The 17,116-nt window shown below is 45.0% G+C and overlaps 1 protein-coding gene across 12 annotated transcripts in view; it reads left to right on the plus strand.

Moving 5' to 3' along the window:
• The window catches only part of Slc39a11 (solute carrier family 39 member 11), a 486,128-nt gene that overhangs the window by 29,463 nt on the left and 439,549 nt on the right, over positions 1-17,116 (plus strand). For 9 of the 12 annotated variants that reach the window (XM_087208172.1, XM_087208169.1, XM_087208167.1 and 6 more), the window contains exon 2: positions 900-1,154. In XM_087208172.1, the coding sequence (XP_087064298.1) occupies positions 998-1,154 (157 nt within the window). In that variant the 5' untranslated portion in view covers positions 900-997. Of the gene's footprint in view, positions 1-899; positions 1,155-1,507; positions 1,636-13,150; positions 13,626-17,116 lie in introns of those variants that run through there. The other 3 variants (XM_087208165.1, XM_087208168.1, XM_087208171.1) reach the window with 3 other exon arrangements.

The following is a 17,116-nucleotide window of genomic DNA, read 5'->3' on the forward strand; positions in this document are numbered from 1 at the left end:
TTATTTTTTGACTATGATGATTCAGCTTGTGTTCCAATAGTTTAATAAGCCATAATCAATCCCGCAGCTTTCCTTTCCTCGCCCTCCTCCAGGCTCACACACACACACCATTCCGGGTACATTTTTAGAGGGTGGGAAATCAGAAACCAAGCCCCAACTAACTTTCTCCGTGGGCTGAGCTGCCTTGATCTGTCCATCCTGTCATCCAGTTATCAATGCACCAATGATAAGCAAAAGTCCAGAGACTGTTTAGAAGGTGGAGTGGGAGATGCAGGGAAGGGACCAGCAGTTAAAGCAGCGGTGAGCTGCTTGTAAACATAGAAGTCAGGAACTTTGGTTGGCTTCATGTTTTTCTGAGCTGTTGATCAGCCTGGAGCTCCTGGGTGAGATGGAACCTGAACCCGTGACTGTCTGATGTCCCAGCCAAGCTGGGTGTCAGCTTATCTTTAGACTCCTGTGTGCAGGGTAGAGAGGCCAGGGTGGGTGTTCACCGGAAGATGGCTGTGTCCCCTTTTCCTGTTCGATGGAAGAGGAAGAAGTGGTCGCAGAATTGGGCTCAGGAGAACTCTGCCTCCACTGGTGACACAGTTACAAAACCTGTTGCCACCTCTACTTTACAATCCATGACCCTGACGGTTTCCAAGGAAAGAGGTGGACAAGGAAGAGCCAGGCAGTGCCCATGCTACCCTTAAATTCATTTCCTTGGTTCTATGTTGTCTTGTAAATGTTCTCAAACCATGGATCACAAATTCATGTATCATTTAAAAACATAGCCACCCTTTCATAACACATACAAGAAATAGCCACTGGCTGTGAATGTCCCCCCCCACACACACACATGGTGATTCTAATGGGACTGTGCAGTTTTGATGTTTTTTTGTTTTTGTTTTTGCTTATAGTTTTAGTATGAGTCCCACCAGCAAAAACAAGCTGCTCCTGGACTCTCAGCTAAATAGTTGCCATTCGAGGCAACTCAGTGAGCAGCTGGTGTCTCTGTATGTTCTTTAACTGGGGTGACCAAAGACTGCCCTGGCTACATCTCAAGACTGAATGGAAGAAGAAGTACTGGGCCCATCCTCTTCAGGCACATCTGACTTCCCTGCAGCTGGCTGCGTGGGATCTGAATGCACCTATTGACCTTGGCGGCAGAAAAGGTGGGATTTAAATAATTTTTTATTTTGTCTGGATCCTGTATGCCTCCCCCACCTTTCCCACCTTTCCCACCTCGAAAGAGCTGTTTGACTTTGCTGCTGCCTGTGCTCAGCAGCTAGCCTGAGTGCCTAGTCCCTGTTTGATTCCCACCACTTTGGTTTTCCTCCACTCCCTGCAAAGGCAGCTCTTACCCACATGGGGCCACCTCTCCTTCCACTGTAGCAGGGTCAATAACTAAGTAACAAAATCTTGAACCAAAAAAATAGAGGGGTTGGGAAGGAGATAACCTTCCACTGGCTTGTTTGATGTTTTACAGCAATTAAATAACACTTCTTCCCCTTTCAACACTTATCAGAGGGACAACAGACAGCAGGAAATTAAGAACAGGTGCAGGACAAAGGGCCAGGCCAATGCTCTCAGCTCACTCTTTCTTTGAGAAGTTCTCAGCCTGGGAGCTCTGCTGTGAAGACATCAAACTTCCAAGTAGGTCATTAATGTGTCTTGGTTTAATAAATTAAATGGGAGACATTGTTACTTTGCAATCTATTCGGTGAAAGTAAATATTGCAGTTAAGCCTAGAAGAAAGTGACAGAGCCCCGGGAACAGAACTAGACCTGGCTGGGCATGATAGATGCCAATCCAAGCATCCAGTGTGGTTTTTATTGCCTCCGTGGGAATGAATGCTAAGTACGAGGCTAGCTGCTTTTGTTGATGGGAAAAGAGCAACGCTCCCATTGTGTGGCATGTTGGGTGTACAGGGGTGTTGGGCATGATGGTCATATTACCTGGGCTTCCAGAAACACTCCTGTTTGCAGCTATTCTGTCCCTTGTCTCCCAACAAGCCATCTGCATTCTACCAAAATTGAGAGGTGAACTTTCACATTCCATGTTCAAGATGGCATCTTATATCAGATGGCATTAAAAATCCTTTCTGATAGCGTAGGGCCTGGTGCTTGGTCTAGAAAATATGGGTGGTAGTCACCATAATTCTATTTAAAAGCAGAGCTCTTTGGTGTAATGGGCTTTTAATGATCTCTTCAAATGCACAGAGGTTAATATGAGCACCTTTCTCTCCCCCATCACTTGATGGCTAGGAGTCTAGCTTAGCACATTACTATTTTTCTCTATTAGCATCCTCAGTCCTCAGGGAACACATGGGCTAAGGGGTAGCAGGCATTGGAACCTCTCTGGAAACAACTTTCAAATAATCTAGAATTAGGGATCAAGAACTAGATGTTATTCCTTCTCCTCTTCCCTCCTTCACTATGGGAGAAATGTACATACATAGAGCCAGAAGGGACTTTACACATTGTCAGGTTTATAAACCCTGTCCTGTCATCATGCACTTGAAGATGCTAGACTCAGAGAGGCCAGGTGGCATGCCCAAGACCACCTCATTAGGAGATGGAAGAGTCAAGAATTGAATCAGCTCCACAGAATCACAGACTCACACGGTCTCCACGGGGACACCACGCACATGGGCTGCGAAAGCTAGGGGAGGAGAGGAAGACCCACCACGTCTCTTCCCCAATGTGCCATTCCTGATAACAGAACCCTCGTTGCTCTCACCCGGGCCCATGCGTGTCCTTTTCAATCCCTTGGTAAGAGTTGGAAAGCAGATGACCGACCATTCCCTTAGTGACTTTTCCCAGAGCGTGCTGCTTGGAGCCCTCATTCCGAAATACACTCTGTGGAAAAGGAGCACAAATAATTAAGGGAGAAGCTGCCCCAGCACTCCCTGTCTTGTTGATTTATGGTGCTTATTAAGGACACTCAAAGGTACCTGGGCACAGTAGTACATGCATGTAATCCTGGATACTGGAGGTGGAGGCAAGAGGATCAAAAGTTTGAGGACAGCCTGAGCAATTTAATGAACAACAACAACAAAATACTAAATACATAGCTCAGCGGCAGAGCATTCAATCCCCAGGACCAGAAAGCAAAAACAAAAACTTAAGCCTAGAGTTAACATTTATGAAGGATCCATTATGTGCACAAGGCAGCGAGTGCATCTATTAATTCATTCAATCCTCCCATTCTTTGTGGTACGTGCCTTGTTAATATTGTCATTTTGAGAAGTCTTACAGTAAAGAAACCTGTTGACGGGCCGGGAATTTAGCTCAGTGGTTCAGCCACCTGCCTTGAAAGTGCAAGGACGCGAGTTTGATCCCCGGTACCAAAAAAACCCCCAAAAACCAAAAGGAACCTGTTGATCTTTAACCTAATGCTTCACAATTTAGCCAGCCCCAGGAACCTTCCTGATGAATAATTTTTAACACTCTTTGAGTGTTTACTGTGTGCCAGGTATTGTACTAGAGACTTTATATTAACTCATTTAATCCTCCTTGCAATCCTATCAAGGACATCTGCATAATTAATATCTTCTTATCTTCAGTTGTGAATGAAGCAACTAAGGCAGAGAAGTTAAGTGCCCTGCCCAGAGCCACACAGCTACCAAGTAACAGAGGTGAGCCACTCTGGCCTCCCAGGTGTGAATACTGCCGCACATTATGCAGGGGAACAGAGGTTGGCAAATCGGGCTTGAGTAAATGGAGGAGGGACTATTTCCTCCCCTGATGAATGACCTTTGTTGCTCTCAGTGCTTGGTCTCCAAGTTCTCTGAGGCCCTGACAACCATCTAGTCCTCCTGAGACCTCCCATTCATCCCCTTTCCAGATGGAGCCAGGAAGCAAAAGGTGCCTGGTTCCCTCCTGCTGTGCAGGTGGGAGACTTGCTGCTCTCAGGAATGGGTGGGCCTCTTGCTGGAAGCAGAGAGCTGCCAGCAGGGTGGGACAGTAGACTTACTGCAGCAGAGTGCTGTCCAGAGCACTAGTACCAGGCCTTGCAGGAGAAGCACCGAGAGGTTTAAACAATAAGGATGCCCAGGCTAGCTCCATCCTCAGCGATTCCAACTGAATGGACCTGGGATGGACCCCAGGTCATGTTTCGGAGCTCCCCAGACAGTCTTAATGTGAATGGGGCTGGGAGCCACCGCAAGTTGAAACTCCTCATTTCGGAGGTGAAGGAGCTTAGTGTGAAGGAGGTCAAAAGAGTGCCCTGGGTCATCCCCCAAGCACTGGGGGCTCTACTCCTGGCTGAATCCTGATGCAAGGGCAGAGCAGCACAGAGCAGGGTTTATGTAGCCCATGGGCCTAGGAACCTGTGCTGTGCCTATAGGTGGGGCTCCAGGTTTCCCTGTCCCAAGGGAAAGTCCCTTTGGGGAGCAAATGCCCCTCGTCTCCTAGTGTGTGGTAGGATGGGAGTGCCTTGGTGCCCTTTTGCAGGTGCGGATTTTGGATATGCTGTCTCTTGCAGCTCTTGCACAGCTTGTGAGAGGAGCAGCAGCTTCACAAATGAGCCAGGATCAGCAAAGGAGTCTCAGTGTTTTTGTCTGCGTTTAGAGCAATGAAGGTCAGGGCCAGATTTAACCCTGGCCAAAGTGATAGAATGACCACACTGGCTTGGATGCCCCTCCTGCTTCTGGTGTCTTCCCTCCTGGGGCCTGTGTGCCTGTGTGTCACCAACAGCCAGGGACCTCCACAAGGAGTCCCCGCTTGCCCTCCCTCTATGAGAGGCCCTCCTCACTCTGGACAGCCTCCTTGTCCTTTTCTTCCCGTACCAAAATGATAGCTCGCTTGTAATGGGGCACGGAATACGTAGTACATGAGACGGGACTCTGGGGGCACAGGCCCACGGGAGGGATCTCCAGGTGGGGTGCTGTCTTGGCATTGTCAAAGGGTGGTCTTCATACTGATCACGGAGCATCTAGCACCTTCTCTCAGAGCCCGGCATTTTATTGCTGAAGGGCAAGAAACAAAGCCAGGAGTTGATTGAGTAACTGCAGTTGATGTACCTCTGTCCCCCTTATCTTTAGGGGAAGGGTTCCAAGATCCCCGACTGGATGCCTGAAACCACAGTTGGTACAGAACCCTATATATACTATGTTTCTTCCGATACATATATTAAAGTTTAATTTAAAAATTAAGCACCCTAAGAGATTAAAAACAACTAATAAAATAGAACAATTATAACAGTCTACTCTAATACAAGCTGCTTAAAACTTATGAGTCATTTATTACTGGAATTTTCCGTTTAATATTTCGTTGACCAGGAGAAACTGGGACTGAGGAAAGCAAAGCTTTGAACCCTCCTGGCCTATCAGGGGGCAAGGGTTACTGTACTGCCGTAAACCCTCCGCTTCCCAAGAGGCTGCAGTTCCTAAACTGGCCCCAAGGTGGGGCGATCACACAGAACTCCTGGGTGGTCTCTGAGCGCCAGGAACCAGACCTTGCGAATAAAGCCCAAAGCCCACGCCATAGCTTTGCTTTTCTCTCCTTTCTTCCCCTCCCCGTCTTCCTGCCTATTTGGGCCCCGTCAGAGTGATAGCAGTGCCTCGGAAGTCATCCTACGCAGCAGATTCTGACTTTCTGCCTTCCGTTTCCCTAGTGGCTTTTACCGCTCTGGCATTAGCAGCAAAGAATCGCCTTTCTCTGGGGCCCTAGCCAAGATCAGGTTGGCTTTCCTGGAGAGAGGCAGTTGCAGCTGCTTGCAATCTTGGCCCAGGTGAGATTGCTAGAGGCCCAGATGAACGAGTGTGTGTGTAGGGGGACGCAGGGAGCTGTTACAGACACGTGGATTTGGGGAAGGAGCTTGGTGAGCTTTCTCCAGGAGCTCTGCCTGTTTTTGAGTTGAATCCTGAAGCTTCAAGTGAGGCTTTTGCTGCACACTACAAAAGTATCTACAAGGCAGAAGCATAGGTTTTTCATCCTTGACACGGGCAGTAGTTCCGGGGGGACCCATGGGCATTGATGGGGATTTTGGTTGCAGGGCCAGGAGGGGCTTTGTTCAGCTAGGTGAGACCCAGGGAGGGGACTTGGCCATTTCCCAAAAGCAAGGGTCCACTGGGAGCTTTTCCTTTCTCCTTTTTTGGGCCAGCCAGCCGAGGGCTTTGTTTGCTAACGTGCCTGCCAGTCCCCAAGCTTCATGGTGACCACCTGCTGGCGGTCCCAGAACAGATGGCCAGGCCGACTAGGGAGGGGCTGTGGGAGGCTTCCTCATCCCTCAAGTCATTCATGTGCCTCCTTCTCTCACCCGCATGGACCCTGAAGGCTGCTGCTGTTCCTCCTCCAGCCCTCCACCCTTTTTCCCATCTCACTCTCCTGCAGCCAGATATCTTTTCCAACAGATTGTCCCTGTGCCTGCTGCCAAGAACTAATTTCTCCATGCCACTTCAGACGCTCTGTCTTACTCCCTGTAAAGACTCTTTTATTTGGGGTGGCGAAGCATGACAACTCCCTGGCTTCGCTTCTAGCCCGCCGGAACATTGAACTCCTTTGAATAATTGGATGTAAGGCTTAACAGGTGTCCTGGCTCCTATAGTAGAAGTGGGTAAAAATGTTGTAGGATCCTAATGTGATCCGACAGGGTCAGTGACCAGGGAGGTGTCGGCTCACAGCGTGACGCTGTAGAAAGATTCACTCAGGGTTCCTTCAAACATAAGCTCATTTACACAGAGCTTAGTTTTATACAACTTTTCTGCATATACACAGCATACACCTATTTTAAACAACCTACCAGAGTATGAAAAGTCATAGCCCTTCTCCACTATGAAGATTTGGCATGGAGTTTATTCTAAATATCATGGTTTCAGCTCCAGATTTTTAAAGACAAGTTCCAAAGCTGATTTGGCAGTGGTGATACTGAATGCATATTTAGTTTTCCAACATGAGCACTTTTTTTTTAGTGCTATTCGACTGTTAGATCATTTAGAAATAGCAAATATATACTTTTATGTATGGTTCTGATAGGTACAAATAAGCAAACCAAAGCCATGACACAGACAAGTGTGAGCATATGAGCATGCCTCTGAAAACTACATCTGTACACAATCTTCCTACATAGGTACAAACACCTTTGTTACCCACCCATCCATCCATCCCTCCATCCCTCCAATAAGCCAAGAGCATATCAGGCCTATAATTCTAGGACTCTGGGAAGCTGAGGCAGAAGGATCACAAGTTCTAGCTCAGCCTGGGCAATTTAGTAACTTAGGAAGACCTTGTCTCAAACCAAACAAACAAAAAAACAAGATAAGATAGGGCTGGGAATGTAGTAGTTCAGTATTAAGACCCTGGGTTCAAACTCCAGTACTAAAAAAGAAAAGAAAAGAAAAAGAGCATTTCAGAGAAAAGTCAAGAAAATTTGTTTTCTAAGCCCTGAGACCAAATTTCTGACTGTGTCCTCCCAGGGCAAGGGAACATAGGAGCCCCTAGCTCAGCCCCGAAGTCCTTAGCACAATGTGAGCCGGGCAGTGATTACATTTCATGTGTCCCTGGGTCTTGGACCTTCAGAAATCAGCTTTTGTTTTTCATGGTCTCTTATACAGTAGTCAAGATAGAGGCTATAAAGGATTTTTATATCTAAAGCTATTTTAGTCCTTGTTTTTGGTGTCCTGCTACAAAACTGGCAGTTTGTCAAAAAGCAATTAGTGGTGCGTTACTTAAGCAGCATTTGACGTATTTCTGTCGTCGGGCAGCGCTATAACCTGAGCGCACAGAGGCTGCCTAGTGGGTTTGGATTACTCATCCTGGCTAATTTCTCCCCAAATTGCATCATTCTCTCTCATTTGAGGTTCAGATAGTAAAATATATGCTTATAATATGATCTGATCTTTAGTATAAGATGGTAGAAGGAGTTCTTTGACCAGTCAAATCTTTTTCTTTTAAATTTAATTTTCTCTTAATCAAGTTATATATGTACATGGCTAAAAAAAGTCAAACTGTAAGACTGGGCTTCTAATGAGAAACAGTACAGTGCAGCCCCATCCCTTTCCATTTCCAGTGTACTCCCTAAGGACAAACACCTTTCATTCTTTTTGTTCTTTCTTCTGTTAATTTTCCTCTATGTGTTATAAATGGCACATGCAGACACCTATTTCTTGATTTTGTGTGTGTGTGTGCGCACGCGTGTGTGTGTTTAGAGTCTACTGACTTTCCACTGTGAAAGCTATCCAATTCAGTACTTAGTGCATCTCCTAGTCCCTTCCCTCATATTTTACGAGGAGTGATAAAAATATAGTCAGTATTTTCTAAAAATTTAAAAATTTATTATGATAAAAGGCACATTGTCATGACTCTCTCCCTCACTTTGAACACACCTATCCCATCATTCTTGCCACTCTGAAACAGTTCTGGAACTGTTCTCAGGAGTGTTTTTAATTGTGCTATTTTGCCATGATGTACTGAATCCATTCCAAATGTTTATCTTTCATGGTCATTTTGACTTCGGGGAAGAGCCAGCAGTCACACAGTGCTGGGTCTGGTGAATAAGGTGCGTGGGGGATACACCGTAATGTTGTTATTTGACAGAAATTGCTATGAATAGTTGATCAATGAGGGATGCTAAAAAAAAATACTGTGGATGTTTAAAAAATTTATTACAGTAATTCGTTACTGTTAATTCCCCTCCAAACACTCTCCTTCATTTTTTTTTTTTTTTGATACCGGGGATTGAACTCGGGTCCTTGCGCTTGTGCAGCAGGCAGCAAAACCACTGAGCTAAATCCCTGGCCCCACTCACCATCATTTTGAACACACTTACCCCATTATTCTTGGCCATGTGTCTTTTACTGCGATACATTTACAAAAATTTAAGCACTCAAGTTTCTATAAACCCCTGTAGATATCATCCTTTCTGTCAAAGCAGTGGGCAGTGATTGCATATAACTACATAAATATAATTTAAAGCTGAACCATGCATTATTCTCTGCTGGCCTCTCCTTCTTGTACAGTCTTTTGTTTTCTGTGGAGTTAATGATTACCTCTTTTAAAAAACAGTGGGTTTTTTTTTTTTTTGCTTTCTTTTTTATGTACCTGTCAAAAATTCATCCTCAAATTCTGATAATTAAAAACTTATTCAGCATATTGGTTGTGGATTTGCCTTGCAGATTTCCTTCTTGGATCCTGCTATTCTTCTGCTCAGTCTGGAGCAATCATCCCTTAAATTCAAAGAGCAGCTCTCAGGCCTTCCCCTCAGCATCATCTCTTGCTTTTCAGCATCAGTCTTCAGTTCCCTCCTGCTCACTCGGGTCTGATGGAATATCACCTCCAGAGGCTTCTTCAAGAAGGGGACATGGCAGTTAGCCTCCAGGACAACCACCGATGATGCCATCTCCTGTTGCAGCCACGTGGCCCCTCCCACAGTTAGCAGGAGTGGCTGGTGTAACCAGTAGAGCAGGATGGAAATGGTGGTGTGTTTGCTGCTTCAGAGATGAGGCTATAAAAGACTGGCTTTTATCAGAGGCTGTCATTGGCTTGCTCTTCTGTATCTTGTCCCATCCCATATCCTCCTATGTCTTCTCTCCTCTCCTCTTTTCTTTGTCTCAGATCTTCTGAGAGACCTTCTGAGCAAACCCAGTTGCCATGCTATGAGCAGATCTGTTAGGGTTTAGATCTAATATGCGCCCCCCCCCCCAAGTCTCCTGTGTTCAGAGGTGGGGCTTTTGGAAGGTCACTGGGCCATAGGGGTGCTGTACTCATTAGTGGATTAACCACTTGTGAGTCCATAGTTGAATGTGCTGTTAGGGTCTGGTTGGAAGACGGGGATCCCTGGGTATGTGACCTGGATGGGTGTATTCTTGTCCCTGACTCCTCTCCTCTCTCTTTGCTTCCTGGATGATCTAGTTGAGCAGTTTTCCCCCACCAGGCCCTTCTGCTATGCTCTTTGTGCCTGGGAGCCAATTGAAGTTGGGCTGAACTCCCTGAAACCATGAGCCAAAATAAACCTGTCTTTCTTAAACTTGTGGGCATCCGGCATTGTGTCTCAGCCGTGAGCAAGCTAATACAGGTCCTATGTGGTGAGTTGCTGGAACTCCCAACCGACAGGCTTGTGAATGAGCTTCGAAGTGGGTCCTTTAGCCTCAGCCGTCCTCAGCAACTCCTCACTGCTCCCCCACGAGACCCTCAGAGTCCAAACCATCCAGCTAGGCCAGTCCCAAGTTTTTGACTCACAGAAAATATATGTCCACTGTTTTAAGCCACTAAAACTTTGGATGATTTGCTATGCAGCAACAGATATGACAGACGTGGAGTTTTTGAAACCATGCTTATCTAAGTATACACTTATTATGCCCTCACTTTTGGCCGATGACTTGACCACCTATAGAATTTTGTGCTATACTTGGAAGTCCTCTTCTTTAAGAATTTTAAAGGCATTCATCCTATTCCATGTGGATGTTGGTGTGCACAACGCCTTTCCTTTCTCTATAAACTTTTAAAGTCTTCTCTTCACTATAGCTGTCATGAAATTCCACAAGGGTATGCCTTGGTGTGAATCACTTTTTTATTTTATTACTTGTATTTTGCATCCAGTGAGCCCCTTTCATCTGGAAACTTATGTCCCTTATTGCTGAAAGATGCTATTCCCTTAGGTTTTTGAAATTATATCACTTTTTTTGCTCTTGCCTTTTTCAGCTGGTCCTATTTTTCAGACAGTCTAGTTCTCTGATTCCCTTGGCTTTTGTCTTTTCTATGTCTTTGTTGTTTTTGTTTGACTTTCTGTGTGATCTTTTACTTCTAATCCTTTTATTGATTTTTTAATTTCAACTATTGTATTTTTAATTTCTAAGAGCTTGTTCTATTCTCCAAACATCTTTTTGTAGCCTTCTGTTCTTGGACCATATATGTGATATTTTACTCTCGAGTTTCTAACGACTTTGCTTATTTTTAGTTTTCTTCTACTTCTTGCTTGTCTATTTCCTTCAGATCCCATTAACTCATTTATTTTTGTCTGATTCAAGGTTTTCTGCAGTTGTCCTTGGTGATCCAAGGTTAATTATATTTAAGTGAGAAGCTTAGAATGCCTTTTAGGGGTCTCATTGTATACAGGTGTGACTGTCAGGGGGCGAATTCACTGTATTTGAATTCCCAGGACACTTGGTTAAAGAACCTCCCAGTCCTCTAATTATTTCCACTGGCCTTTTGGTGTCCCCAGAAACTTCAGCCTGGATTCTGAAGTTCTGTAACTCTGGACACTAGTGACGTTAGAGCCAAGTAGGAGAAGATGGCTTAGGATTTTATTGTTCAGTATGTAAATGTTTATTTAATTTCCCTATTTGTTGTATTGTATCACATTTTCATCTTGTCAGAGAACCCATATGCCCAAATCTAGAGCCTGGATGTTTCAACCATTTTATAAACCTTGTTGCATAGAAAACAAAACAACAACAAGAAAGGAGAAGAAGGAAGAGGATGAGGAGGAGGGAAAAAAAGAGAATAAATGGAAGTAGGGGAGATTACACAGCATGTGGGAGCAGATCTAAGGATCTATTTGTCATAAAGTGAATCAACTGTTCTCTTCTTTCCAGACTTGCCTGGAGTCTCCAATTCCTGGACATTTTTGAAAGTCTGAAGCTTGGCTGGACTTTCTTCCTTGTTTGCTTTATCCATGTAGCCACATTTTTCATTTTCTCTATCTTGCAAAGTCGGTTATCTCGCTGACCATTTTCCAACTTCTAAAATTTTGTTGTCATTTTCTTCTTTGTTGTCATTTCTTCTCTCATTCTCCTTTTTCCTTTAAAATGTTTGTTTAAAAAATTTCTGAGCTGTAATTTTAGAGTAGTTTAGAGGGAAGAGGAGACATTTACAGGTGTTTAATCTGTCATACTTAACCAGGTGTCTTAACAGGTACCCTGCATTTGAGTTTTGTTATGTTTTGCTTTGTTGCGTATGTTCTTTAATTATTTGCACCAGTGAAGCACTGTCAACCTGGTTAACTTGGGAGGGAGTTATTGATTTGCTAGCCAAGTGTTCTTCAGTTCGCGCAACTCACTACGAGGTCCTTGTGCCCACTCTGAAGCTCACTTTGTTCATTGGTAGCTGTGGGAATGGTGGTGCAGCCCACAGTGGGGTAGCATTGTGCCTATCTTCATTCTGCACTGACTTGGCCTCTGCAGAGCAGAGAGAATTGGGACCATGGCCAGCAAGGTGGAATGGTCCCCTGGATTTGTGAAAACCTCATTTCTTTCCAGTAGGAGAACCTACACAGGGCAGACAGTTGTCTATTGTCTTTTTACGCCAGATGATGTAATTGACCACCTCCCATTTCTTGAGTCTCTGTCTTCCTTGATCCTCACTCCTAGACTGCCACCTCCTCCTCTGTTCTTTTCTTGCCTCTCTTCCCTCTTATCTGTCCCTCTATTCACTTAACCACTTCAGCCGAGTACCCGTTTTTTTTGTGCCAGCTGCAGCCTGAATAAGGCAGCAACACATTCATCCAATATATGCCCTTGGGCTATACCTGGAGTTCGTGGGAAGAGCCAGAAGCCAGCTTGGAGCTGGAGGGGAGTAGTTATGAAGTCTAGAACATGCCTACCTGGGCTGATAATGGAAAGGTGAATAGGAGATTTTATAGAGTAGAGAAGGAATTTAAAATGGTTCTGAGCAGGGGGCAGTGAGATATGGAAAGGCCCTGAAGCAATGAAGAGTCTGCTGGAAGAAAAAGTCATTGTGATCAGGCCACAGGGTAAATGAGAGATGGGGAAGGACAAGAGCTGAGGCTAAGGAGGTCAGTATCATCCACTCTAGGAGTCCGGAATTGATGCTGAAGGATTGATGGAGCAGGGGTTTAGAAAATTTCAACAAAAGTGCGATGTGATCAGTTGACTTTCATGGAGACAACTGGCCTGAATGTGGAAGAATGGATCACAAGTGGATATGCTGGTTGGAGGAGGGAAGGGTCCCCTACGAGGTTATTGGAGTCTTTCAGGAGAGAGCCATCAAGGGTTTGGACTGTAGCAATGGGTATGAAACGTATGCTGTAAATCTGAGAGCTTTAGGAGGGAAGAATCTAGAGCCCCCAGGGATTCACTGAATTTTAGGGATAAAGGAGCCTGTACAGTGAGGAAATGAGGATTCCTGGGTTCCTGCCTTCAGTGACTGGATGGGTAGAGGCACTGTTGCTAGGGGAGCAGTAAAGAGGAAGTGAGCACCGTAGGCAGAGGGAGGGAGCTCTGTTTGGGTTACACTGCATTTGAGATAGCTAGGGGACAGCTAGAGACACACGCAGAAAGTAGGTTTTTGTGTCTAGATCTCTCGGCAGGAAAAAAGGTGAGTCAGACATTTGGATTATTATCTTCAGTTGGCAGTGAAGTAGTAAATGAGGTCACCAGACAGAGTGTACTGGTGAGAGGGGAAGAAATGGGAATGTCAACATTGACGAGATAGGTCCTCTGAGAGAGAGAGAGAGAGAGAGAGAGAGAGAGAGAGAGAGAGAGAGAGAGAGAGAGGAGGGAGCTGGAGAGAAACCTGAAGGTTGGTCCTAGATGACGAGAACAGAGTGAATCTCAAAGGCAGGCTGGCTTCTGGAAGAGAGGAACTGAAAAGCGAATATGGGATTTACCACCAAGAGGTTGCTGCTGCCTTGGAAGGAGGTGTGAGGCAGATGTCACTGCCACGGAGTGAAGAGATGGTGGGATGGTGAGCATAATCAGTTCTTTCAGCAGTCTCGTTGAGAAGAGGAAAGAGACAGTGACGGTTGGTTAGAAAAATGTATGTGGTTGAAAGCAGTTTCCTAAAAAGTGGTAAATGTTACCTATATACATAATGAGACGGTGACAGGTGGAAGAGATGGGAAGAATGATGGACTTGGACAGTATCCTGGTTCGTTTCTCTGTTGCTCTAATAAAATATGTGAGACAGGCTGGGGGTTTAGCCGAGTGGCACCACACCTGCCTCACAAGCGCAAGGTCCTGAGTTTGATCTCTGGTACCAAAATAAATAAATAAATAAATAAATAAATAAATAAATAAATAAATAAAATACGTGAGACTGGAAAATTTATAAAGCAAAGAGGTTTGTTTTCACTCACAATATCTGGGAAGGGCCTCATGTTGCATCAACTTGGGGTAGAAAATGGCAGGGCAGGTGGGAGAGAAAAAGCAGAAGTAACCTTGTTTTATAACAACCTGCTTTCATGGTCATGGGTCTAGGAGACTTCATTCACTTATGCAAAGTGGCATTAATCCATTCATGAGGGCTCTGCCCATGGCTCAAATACCTGCCACCCTGGGGAATGAAGGCTCAGCGTGAGTATTGTGGGACAAACCCTTCTCAGCCATAGCAGACAGTGAGGAGGGCTTCTCCTACACTGTGTTTGGGGAAGCTGGTAGTGACTGGGGAAGGACGGCAACCATTGCAGGCAGGCATGTGTGTTGTGGGATGTATGGAAGGAGGAGGAAGAGTTTGAGAACGTTTTTTTTTTTTAAATTCAAGGATGATCCATACAACAAACCCTTGTTTGTTTTTTTTTGGGTTTTTTTTTGCAGTACTTTGGATTGAACCCAGGACCTTTGCACTGAGCTATATCCCTAGCCATTTAAAATTTTTTATACAGGGTCTCACTAAGCTGCTCAGACTGGGCTCAGACTTAGGATCCTTTTGTCTTAACCTCTCAGAGTGCTGGGCTTACAGATGTGTATCTGTCAGTGCTCACTAGAGAAACAAATTGAATATAAGATATAGATATATTACTATGTCTACATCTGTATGGATTTACAAGGTAGGCTTACAATGGATGCCGGCAGCGTCAGGTATAGAAGAGTGTGAGAGGGCTGTCTACACACAGATGATCTGAAGGATCTAGTCAGAAGTTGAAGTGGAGCTCACTCTAGATTTCCATGGAAGTCTGGATTAGGAAGCCAAAAGGTCTGGGCTGGAAGCCAAGAGACAGATGTCCAAGGTAAAGATGAAGATCGGAGCCCCTTCGTAGAAACAGAAGCCAGCCTTCCTTTTTATTCCAGTCAGGCTACAAGCCCATTGGTTGGTACTATGCACACTTAGGCTGGTTCTTCCATCTTCAGTAAATTGATTCAGCCACACCTAGAACTATGTTAAGCCAATCAGCTGGGTGTTTGTTACTCAAGTTGGCATAACAGTTAGAACTTGGGCCACCATGCCTGGATAGCAAACACTTTTTGAGCATTTACTTAGCTCCAGATATAACTTCTTGCTGTGTCCTCACATGGTGGACAGTCAGAGAGCTCTTTCTCTCTGGCCTCTTCTGGTAAGGGCACTAGTGGTATTCATGAAGGAGCCACCTCATGACCTAGTTACTGCCCATAGTGTTCACCTCCAAATGGCACCATGTTGGTCCTAGGGCTTCTGCATATGAATCCTGGGGACACAGTCTGTACGTAACACCATCCCAGCAGGAGATTGAGGTATTTGGCCATTTTCTGGGGGAAAGAATGGTGGGAGTCAGAACTATTCTTGGGCCCTTTCTTATCCTTTTCTTCCCAGCCCCAGTGTCATCCTTGCTCCCCCTACCCCATTGACCAGGCTGTTAGAAACACATCCTTTTTCCTAAAAAGAGAAACAAAACAAGTGAAATAATTTTTAATTACAAAAGAATCACATGCTCAACAGAGATAACTTGCAAGATGCAGAAAAGTACAGTGTAGAAAATCCACTAAAACACACACTGATCCTCTTCCCCAGACCTAGGCTCTATGCAAACACTGTGTGGCTTTCTGGTCTTTTCTGTGCATGGTTGTAGATTTCTGCAGATGCCTCTCTTCCTCAGAGCTATTCCAGTTCCTCCCTCTTACCCTTTTTCTCCCCACCTACAGCAAGGACTGAAGTATGATATCTTCTATGTTAATGTGTAAAAACTCTGTCACATCCAGTGAATCCCACTTGTAACTCTGGGGGTGTTTTTCCCTGTCTCCCCCTCCTCTCCTGGCAGACATGTCCTCCCATCCAATCTCTTTTTAAACACAGAGGCCATTGTGTGCTCTCTGCCCCCACCCCCCCCAGGTTGACAGTATCACCCCATCACGGGCACTGGGGAGAATTATGATTTTATCTGGGGATAATGAACAGGAGCTGATTGGAACCAAGAATATATCATTTTCCCATGCAAATGCGATGTGTAACAAAGACCTGGCGGGCAGGGGAACCGGGTGCCTCTTTTCGCCGCATTGCTCTTTTGACAGAGCATTCTTCAAATTATCCCAGGGGCATCCAAGCAACAGCAGCTGCTGAAAAGATCCGCCCCTAAAGGATTTGCTAAAGGATTTAGAGGTGTGGCTGTTTCTGTTTAATTAAGAAATCACAGGGTGGCAGGAAGCTGGACAGGGCGGCTTAAATATTGTCAGTGAAAGGCTTTCTCCGCATTGTATGCCTATTTGAAAGTACTTTTGAAAGTCGTATGTTTAAATAGTCCTAATGGAGATGGCAGGATGAGCTTTTTTTTTCACACCCTTCAGTACTGAGGCTTGAACCCTGGAGTGTTGCAGATGCTAGCCAAGTGATGTACAATCCAGCTACATCCATAGTTTTTAAAATTTTCTTTTATTTTGAGACAGAGTCTTGCTAAAAGTTGCTCAGGCTAGCCTTGAACTTGCAATCTTCTTGCCTTAGCCTCTCAAGATCTTTATGAATTTTTTTTTTTTGTACCGGGGATCAAACTCAGGTCCTTGCCCTTGCAAGGCAGGGGGCAGAACCACTGAGCTAAATCCCCGGCCCTGAATGTCTTTATTTGTGCTGTCTTGGCTGCTTCATGGTGCCAGATCCAAGGAATAAGGTGGATGAGGACATGATGTAATGGTTTTACAAGGCCACCTTTCCACTGGGTGGTTCTCAGTAGCAGCATTCCCCATATTTTAAAAAATTTTACCTCATAAAGACATGAAAGAGCACTTCCAGACCTGCTACAGAGAGTGGCCAGAATGATGGGACAAGCATGTTTGAAGGGAGGGAGAGTATTGAAAGGGATTAATGGCAACATACCTTTCACTGTAATAAATATTAAACATCTACTATATATTTCAGTCATACCTTCTACATAATGAAATGGTTACCACAATCAAGTTAATGCACACATCCATCGCCTCACCGAGTTCTCATCTCAGTCCTCCATGTGGTGAGAACACGTAAGAGCCACTTCCTTCCAAAGCCCAGTTCCTTTC

The sequence above is a fragment of the Heterocephalus glaber genome, unplaced genomic scaffold (genome assembly GCF_053883595.1).
Source record: "Heterocephalus glaber isolate CG9 unplaced genomic scaffold, H.glaber_assembly_v1.0 deba00000937, whole genome shotgun sequence".
In the NCBI taxonomy this organism is placed as follows: Eukaryota; Metazoa; Chordata; class Mammalia; order Rodentia; family Bathyergidae; genus Heterocephalus; species Heterocephalus glaber.